Here is a 9587-nt window from a genome sequence, read left to right on the forward strand (position 1 = left end):
GAGGGGATTAAGAGCCCCGCTTAAAGGAGCTCCAGAGATGGGCGAGAGCTGCGGCTATCATCACGGACCCCAGAGACGGGCATGAGACGCTAAGGCTGCGGCTGCCGCCACCAAGAAGCCTGTGTGCGAGCACAGGTCACTCTCCACACCTCCCCTCCTGGGAGCCTGTGCAGCCCGCCACCCCCAGTGTCCCATGATCCAGGGAAAACTTCCCCCGTAGAACACATGGCGCCTCAGGCTGGTGCAACGTCACACTGGCCTCTGCCGTCGCAGGCTCGCCCCGTATCCGTACCCCTCCGTCCCCCCGGCCTGAGTGAGCCAGAGCCCCCTAATCAGCGGCTCTGGGGTTGGCGGCGTGAACACAGCCTGAAGGGGTTAGTGCGCCACAGCTAGCCGGGAGGGAGTGCGGGAAAATGTCTGGAGCTGCCGAAGAGACAAGACACTTTTTCTTGCCTCTCTGTTTCCTGGTGCGAGAGGAGAGGGGATTAAGAGCCCCGCTTAAAGGAGCTCCAGAGATGGGCGAGAGCTGCGGCTATCATCACGGACCCCAGAGACGGGCATGAGACGCTAAGGCTGCGGCTGCCGCCACCAAGAAGCCTGTGTGCGAGCACAGGTCACTGTCCACACCTCCCCTCCTGGGAGCCTGTGCAGCCCGCCACCCCCAGTGTCCCATGATCCAGGGAAAACTTCCCCCGTAGAACACATGGCGCCTCAGGCTGGTGCAACGTCACACTGGCCTCTGCCGTCGCAGGCTCGCCCCGTATCCGTACCCCTCCGTCCCCCCGGCCTGAGTGAGCCAGAGCCCCCTAATCAGCGGCTCCTTTAACCCAGTCCTGCCTGAGCGAAGAACAGACGCCCTCAGGCGACCTACATGCAGAGGCAGGGCCACATCCAAAGCTGAACCCCAGGAGCTGTGTGAACAAAGAAGAGAAAGGGAAATCTCTCCCAGCAGCCTCAGGAGCAGGGGATTAAATCTCCACAATCCATTTGATGTGCCATGCATCTGTGGAATACCTGAATAGACAACAAATCACCCCAAAATGGAGGCAGGGGACTTTGGGAGCAACTGTAGACTTGGGGTTTGCTTTCTGCCTCTAATTTGTTTCCGGTTTTATGTTTATCTTAGTTTAGTATTTAGAGTTTATTATCATTGGTACATTTGTTTACTGATTTGGTTGCTCTCTTCCTTTTTTTATATATAGATATATATATATTTTTCCTTTTTCTCTTTTTGTGAGTGTGTATGTGTATGCTTCTTTGGGTGTTTTTGTCTGTATAGCTTTGCTTTTACCATTTGTCTTAGGGTTCTGTCTGTCTGGGCTTTTTGGGTTTTTTTAGTATAGTTTTTAGCACTTGTTATTATTGGTGGATTTGTTTTTTGGTTTGTTTGCTCTCTTCTTACTTTCTTTTTCTAAGGAATTTTTAATTTTTAATAACTTTTTTAATTTTAATAACTTCATTTTATTTCATTATTTTTTTTCTTTCTTTTTTTTCCCCGCCCTTTTCTTCTGAGCCATGTGGCTGACAGGTCTTGGTGCCCTGGCTGGTGTCAGGGCTATGCCTCTGAGGTGGGAGAGCTGAGTTCAGAATATTGGTTCACCAGAGACCTCCCAGCCCCACGTAACATCAAACAGCAAAAGCTCTCCCAGAGATCTCCATCTCAATGCTAAGACCTAGCTCCACTCAACGACCAGCAATCTACAGTGCTGGACACCCTGTGCCAAACAACTAGCAAGACAGGAACACAACCCCACCCAAAACACACCACTGGATGCAGTCCTGCCCACCAGAAGGACAAGATCCAGCCTCATCCACCAGAACACAGGTACCAGTCCCCTCCACCAGGAAGCCTACACAGCCCACTGAACCAACCTTACCCACTAGGGGCAAACACCAACATTAACAGGAACTAGGAACCTGCAGCCTGTGAAGGGGAGACACCAAACACAGTAAGCTAAGCAAAATGAGAAGACAGAGAAATACACAGCAGATGAAGGAGCAACGTAAAAGCCCATCAGACCAAACAAATGAAGAGGAAATAGGCAGGCTACCTGAAAAAGAATTCACAGTAATGATAGTAAAGATGATCCAAAATCTTGGAAATAGAATGGAGAAAATACAAGAAACGTTTAACAAGGACCTAGAAGAACTAAAGAGCAAATAAACAATGATGAACAACACAATCAATTAAATTAAAAATTCTCTAGAAGGAATCAAAAGCAGAATAACTGATGGAGACGAACGGATAAGTAACCTGGAAGATAAAATAGTGGCAATAACGACCACAGAGCAGAATAAAGAAAAAAGAATGAAAAGAATGGAGGACGGTCTCAGAGACATCTGGGACAATATTAAACACACCAACATTCGAATTATAGGGGTCCCAGAAGAGGAAGAGAAAAAGAAAGGGACTCAGAAAATATTTGAAGAGATTATAGGTGAAAACTTCCCTAACATGGGAAAGGAAACAGTCAATCAAGCGCAGGAAGCACAGAGTCCCATACAGGATAAATCCAAGGAGAAACATGCCAAGACACATATTAATCAAACTATCAAAAATTAAATACAAAGAAAAAATATTAAAAGCAGCAAGGGAAAAGCAAAAAATAACATACAAGGGAATATCCATAAGGTTAGCAGATGATCTTTCAGCAGAAACTCTACAAGCCAGACTGGAGTGGCAGGACATATTTAAAGTGATGAAAGGGAAAAACCTACAGTCAAGATTACTCTACCCAGCAAGGATCTCATTCAGATTCAACAGAGAAATTAAAACCTTTACAGACAAGCAAAGCTAAGAGAATTCAGTACCACCAAACCAGCTTTACCACAAATGCTAAAGGAACTTCTCTAGGGAGGAAACACAAGAGAAGGAAAAGACTTACAATAACAAAACCCAAATCAATGAAGAAAATGGTAACAGGAACCTAAATATCGATAACTACCTTAAATATAAATGTATTAAATTATCTAACCAAAAGATATAGATGGGCTGAATGGATACAAAAACAGACCCATATATATATGCTGTCTACAAGAGACCCACTTCCTAGGGACATATACAGACTGAGAGTGAGGGGATGGAAAAAGATATTCCATGCAAATGGAATTCAGAAGGAAGCTGGAGTAGCAATTCTCATATCAGACAAAATAGACTTTAAATAAAGACTATTACAAGACAAGAAGGAGGACACTACATAATGATCAAGGGATCAATCCAAGAAGAAAATATAACAACTGTAAATATTTATGTACCCAACATAGGAGCACCCCAACACTTAAGGCAAATGCTAACAGCCATAAAAGGGCAAATCAACAGTAACATAATCATAGTACAGGACTTTAACACCCCACTTTCACCAATGGACAGATCATCCAAAATGAACATAAATAAGGAAACTCAAGCTTTAAATGATACATTAAACAAGATGGATTTAATTGATATTTATGAGACATTCCATCCAAAAACAACAGAATACACATTCTTTTCAAGTGCTCATGGAATATTCTCCAGGATAGATCATATCTTAGGTCACAAATGAAGCCTTGGTAAACGTAAGAAAATTGAAATCGTATCAAGTATCTTTTCTGACCACATGCTATGAGACTAGATACCAATTACAGGAAAAAATCTGTAAAAAATAAAAACACATGGAAGCTAAACAATACACTACTTAATAACCAAGAGATCACTGAAAAAATCAAAGAGGAAATGAAAAAAATACCTAGAAACAAATGACAATGAAAACACGATGACCGAAAAACTATGGGATGCAGCACAAGCAGTTCTATGAGGGAATTTATAGCAATACAGTCCTACCTTAAGAAACAAGAAACATCTGAAATAAATAACCTAACCTTACACCTAAAGCAATTAGAGAAAGAAGAACCAAAAAACCCCAAAGTTAGCAGAAGGAAAGTATTAATAAAAATCAGATCAGAAATAAATGAAAAAGAAATGAAGGAAACGCACAAACTTCTGAGACTGAACCAGGAAGAAATAGAAAATATAAACACACCAATCACAAGCACTGAAATTGAGACTTTGATTAAAAATCTTCCAACAAATAAAAGCCCAGGACTAGATGGCTTCACAGGCGAATTCTATCAAACATTTAGAGAAGAGGTAACACCTATCCTTCTCAAACTCTTCCAAAATATAGCAGAGGGAGAAACACTCCCAAACTTGTTCTATGAGGCCACCATCACTCTGATACCAAAGCCAGACAAAGATGTCACAAAGAAAGAAAACTACAGGCCAATATCACTGATGAATATATATGCAAAAATCCTCAACAGAATACTAGCAAACAGAATCCAACAGCACATTAAATGGATCATACACCATGATCAAATATCATTTATCCCAGGAATGCAAGGAATCTTGAATATACCCAAATCAATCAATGTGATAAACCATATTAACAAACTGAAGGAGAAAAACCATATGATCATCTCACTAGATGAAGAAAAAGCTTTCAACAAAATTTAACATCCATTTAGGATAAAAGCCCTCCAGAAAGTAGGCATAGAGGGAACTTACCTCCACATGATAAAGGCCATATATGACAAACCCATAGCCAACATCATTCTCAATGGTGAAAAACTGAAACCATTTCCTCTAAGATCAGGAACAAGACAAGGTTGTCCACTCTCACCACTATTATTCAACCTAGTTTTGGAAGTTTTAGCCACAGCAATCAGAGAAGAAAAAGAGGTAAAAGGAATCCAGATAGGAAAGGAAGAAGTAAAGCTGTCACTCTTTGCAGCTGACATGATACTATACTTAGAGAATCCTAAAGATGCTACTAGAAAACTACTAGAGCTAATCAGTGAATTTGGTAAAGTAGCAGGATACAAAATTAATGCACAGAAATCTCTTGCATTCCTATTCACTAATGATGAAAAATCTCAGAGAAATTAAGGAAACTCTCCCATTACCATTGCAACAAAATGAATAAAATACCTAGGAATAAACCTACCTTAGGAGACAAAAGACCTGTATGCAGAAAACTGTAAGACACTGATGGAAGAAATTAAAGATGATACAAATAGATGGAGAGATATACCATGTTCTTGGATTTGAAGAATCAACATTGTGAAAATGACTCTACTGCCCAAAGCAATCTAGAGATTCATTGCAATCCATATCAAACCACCAATGGCATTTTTCACAGAACTAGAACAAAAAATTTCACAATTTGTATGGAAACGGAAAAGACCCCAAATAACCAAAGGAATCTTGAGAATGAAACACAGAGCTGCAGGATTAAGGCTCCTGGACTTCAGACTATACTACAATGCTACAGTAATCAAGACAGTATGGTACTGACACAAAAGCAGAAATATAGATCAATGGAACAGGATAGAAAGCCCAGAGATAAACCCATGCACATATGGTCAACTTATTTTGATAAAGGAGGTAAGAATATACAATGGAGAAAAGACAGCTTCTTCAATAAGTAGTGCTGGCAAAACTGGACAGCTACATGTAAAAGAATGAAATTAGGACACTCCCTAACACCATACACAAAAAAAACTCAAAACGGATTAAAGACGTAAATGTAAGGCCAGACACTATAAATCTCTTAGAGGAAAACATAGGCAGAACGCTCTATGACATGAATCACAGCAAGATCCTTTTTGACCCACCTCTTAGAGAAATGGAAATAAAAACAAAAATAAACAAATGGGACCTAATGAAACTTAAAAGCTTTTGCACAGCAAAGGACACCATAAACAAGACCAAAAGACAGCCCTCAGAATGGGAGAAAATAGCTGCAAATGAAGCAACTGACAAAGGATGGGACCTAATGAAAATTAAAAGCTTTTACACTGCAGAGGAAATCATAAACAAGATGAAAAGACATCCCTCAGAATGGGAGAAAATATTTGCAAATGAAGCAACAGACAAATGATTAATCTCCAAAATTTACAAGCAGTTCATGCAGCTCAATATCAAAAAACAAACAACGCAATCCAAAAAATGGGCAGAAGACCTAAATAGACTTTTCTCCAAAGAAGATATACAGATGGCAAAGAAGCACGTGAAAGGATGCTCAACATCACTAGTCATTAGAGAAATGAAAATCAAAACTACAATGAGGTATCACCTCCATATACCCTGAGAAAACCATAATTCAAAAAGAGTCATGTACCACAATGTTCATTGCAGCTCTATTTATAATAGCCAGGACATGGAAGCAACCTAAGTGTCCATTGACAGATGCATGGATAAAGATGATGTGGCACATATATATAATGGACTATTACTCAGCCATAAAAAGGGACGAAACTGGGTCATTTGTAGTGAGTTGGATCAATGTAGAGTCTGTCATACAGAGTGAAGTAAGTCAGAAAGAGAAGAACAAATACCATAAGCTAACACATATATATGGTATCAAAAAAAAAAAAAAGTGGTTCTGAAAAACCTAGGAGCAGAACAGGAATAAAGACTCAGACCTAGAGAATGGACTTGTGGACACTGGGAGAGGGAAGGGTAAGCTGGGACGAAGTGAGAGAGTAGGATGGACATATATACACTACCAAATGTAAAATAGATAGCTAGTGGGAAGCAGCCACATAGCACAGGGAGATTAGCTCAGATCTTTGTGACCACCTAGAGGGGTGGGATAGGGAGGGTGGGAGGGAGAAGTAAGAGGGAGGGGATATGGGGATAAATGTCTACACATAGCTGATTCACTTTGTTATAAAGCAGAAACTAACACACCATTGTAAAGCAGTTATACTCCTATAAATAGGTTAAAAAAATAAATAAAATAAAATATATGCAAAGCACCAATTAAGTTAAGGAACAGTGTAAACTGTAACACACTGATTGTTTACTTCATGTTGTCCACAGGAATTTTGTTTCCAGAGTGTGTAGGGTTGATTGCATCCAAAAAAAAAAAAAAAAAAAGAAGAAGAAGAAAAGAAAAGAAAAAAGGATTTTAAGATTAGAACATATCTAAGGTGAAGGATATTTTAGTTATGAGTGGTATTTTTTTTGTAAAAGGAATACTTTGGGATCTTTTAAATGACCAGTCTAAATTAACTACCAAAATGTGCATTATCATTATCCTTCGTCTAGAAAAAGATGCCTGCAGTAAAAGTTAGTATTTGAGAACCTTTCTTTCCTTGAAAATCAGATCCCACGTGCCTAGAGAAAAAGCACTTCAGCGTAATACACTTCTTTTTTTTTCTTTTCTTTTTTCTTTGTTTTTAAATGGGCATATTCAGTAACAGGAACTGCGTTCTGAATCTTTGGAAAGAGGTTCTTCAATTGCAGGCCGGAACTAATAAAGTTATTGTGAAATTTCAGCCACTTAGGGGCCGCATTAAGGAGTGCACTTTCTGTCAGTTCCTGGAGATGTTGAGTTAGAAGCCCTCAGAGGTGAGGACTTCACTCGTGGTGCCTAACGTGAGAAACTGGCGAAGCTGGGAGCCCCGTGTGGTGTGGTGTCAAGACTTCACCTGTGGCTCTCCTCGCTCACTGGGTCTTTAAGAAGCACAGTGGGTTGGGGGAAAAGGACAAACTGAGACTAAAGGAATAGAAATTGGGTTTAGTTTGCAAGGGAGAACACCAAAGTAGTCAAAGAGCTTTTCAAACCCAAAAAACTGCTCAGTAATCGCTCAGTGCCTCCAGAGGCCAAACCCTGGTGGTGGGTGCGTTTAGGTACCTGAATCCACAGACTAGCAAAATCCCCACCCTCTCCCTGTTACTGGGCTTGCATTTCACCCGCTTTAGGCTGCCCCGGGATTCCTACATTTAGTTTTCCAGTCTCTTTTTGTCCCCACCATCGCCCCCCGTCGAGACGGAAGTCCAGAGTCTTCCAGGGAGTTACCTTGACGGGTCTGGATCATGCTCAGTGGCAGGCTGGCGGGACAGATTGGGGAGCAAGTGGAAAACTTAGGTGCCGGCTTTTTACGGCACTGACTTGACGGTCCTCCCTACTCCCGGAACCCTCAGTCAGAAGTAAGATCCCGACCCAGCCCAACTCTAGTGGAATCCTCCAGACTTTGGAGACTCCTTGTGGAAGAACCCAACTTAAGGATGAAAACTTGGAGGATAGGGGCTAGCAGGCTCAGGGAAGTCCTCGCGTCCCTAGTGGTCCCCAAATTCTACTCCTGAGATCTGGGCATGCCCGCGAGTACCCAGAGCCCCGGCTGCCAGGGACCCGGGCGGCGGATCTGGACAGCGCGACGCCCACCGAGGTGAAGGGGAGAGCGCATCTCCGCTCCCAAACCGACTGGCTGTAGCCACGCGTGACCCCACACGCAGAATAGGGTACCTGTGCAAGGAGAGCCTCGATCCCTTGTTCTCTTGCCCGCGTGTCTGGAGCCCAGATTAAAAAACCCGCCAACCGTGCCTCGCGGGGAAGCCCGGCACTCGCCAGGAGAGAAGCTGTGACGAGGCTTCTCCTCTCCCGGAGCCTCCCGGGTGAGCTGACTTCCACTCCCCGCAGCTCCTGCCCCGGCGCCTACGCGCACTGCCTCGCCCGGGATGCGCTGAGCCCGCGCTGGCCGCGGGGAGAGAGCACATCCCCCGAGCCTCTCGGCAGCCTGGAGCGTTCCCCCGGGTTTCACTCACCGATCCTGAGTACTTGCGGAGCCGTCTGGGGGAGGACGTAGCAGAGGAAATAGAGAAGCGCCCAGCTGGTGTCCCTGGTCCAGAGCCCGGGCTGCGCGAGGACTGTGCGGCGCTCCATCTTCCCAGCTTCTTAATTCATGCCCAGACCCAGCCGCTGTCGCACGCCCTCGAGAGGCAGTCCGCTCAGGTCGGGTCCCCGCCTCATCCTCCCTGGGATGCTCCGCGTTGGCACCCTGCGCGCCTCACCCCACCCCCCCTCCGCCCGCGCCAGCCCCCCGGAAAGAGATTGAGGGAACCGGCGTGGGGACGCGGAGCTGGCTGGCGACGTTGGGCTCGCTCGGGGCTGGCTCCTTGTTTCTGCCGCTAGCCCATCACTGCTGCGGCTCTCCCTCCTCCTCCATGGGCCGCAGACCGCGGGGAAGCAGCGCGCAACTGCTCCCGGAGCCGGGAGACCAGCTGAGGAAAGTTGCTGCCCCAATTTGCTGGAACGTCTCACTCATTCGTCCTCTGGTCAGATGAGAAAGTGGAGGGTGGCGGGGGTGGGGTAGGTGGAGGGTGCGGTGAAACAAGGAGGGGAAAGGGGGAGAGAAGGCGAAGGAGGAAGGAGAGGGGGTACTGGGTGAGTAGGTGCAGGGGCTCTGAGCAAGCCGGATGAGCTCCAGCAGGTTCACTAGGATCCGAGGCACGCTTTTGCTTCTCAGTTCTTGCTTTCCTCTTCCCCTCGCTGGCCCGAGCCTTTATTTACTGCCCGCTCCAATACACTGATCCAGACACTCATACACGCACACACGCACGCACATTCTCCCTCTCCCTCAACTTTGCGCTGTGATGCTGGAAAGTCTATTGAGTATTGCATCCTGAAGACAGAAATTTTACCGTGCTGGTCAGAGCAAAGGCAGCCTCTGCTGTGGGCTGTGAGTAGCAGAGGCGCCTCCTTGGTAATGTCCCCGTGCGCCTGTTAGGGGGGTCGTAGAGGTGGCCAACTACGACTCTTCCC

The 9587-nt window shown here is 44.6% G+C and overlaps 1 protein-coding gene across 8 annotated transcripts in view; it reads right to left on the reverse strand.

Moving 5' to 3' along the window:
- Positions 1 to 9052, reverse strand: part of GRIK1 (glutamate ionotropic receptor kainate type subunit 1) — a 424025-nt gene extending 414973 nt beyond the window's left edge. For 7 of the 8 annotated variants that reach the window (XM_024120215.1, XM_024120214.1, XM_024120211.1 and 4 more), the window contains exon 1: positions 8591 to 8708. In XM_024120215.1, the coding sequence (XP_023975983.1) occupies positions 8591 to 8708 (118 nt within the window). Of the gene's footprint in view, positions 1 to 8590; positions 8832 to 8862 lie in introns of those variants that run through there. The other variant, XM_024120212.1, reaches the window with a different exon arrangement.
- Between the last annotated feature and the right edge of the window lie 535 nt (positions 9053 to 9587).

This window comes from Physeter macrocephalus, chromosome 8 (assembly GCF_002837175.3).
Source record: "Physeter macrocephalus isolate SW-GA chromosome 8, ASM283717v5, whole genome shotgun sequence".
Taxonomy (NCBI): domain Eukaryota; kingdom Metazoa; phylum Chordata; class Mammalia; order Artiodactyla; family Physeteridae; genus Physeter; species Physeter macrocephalus.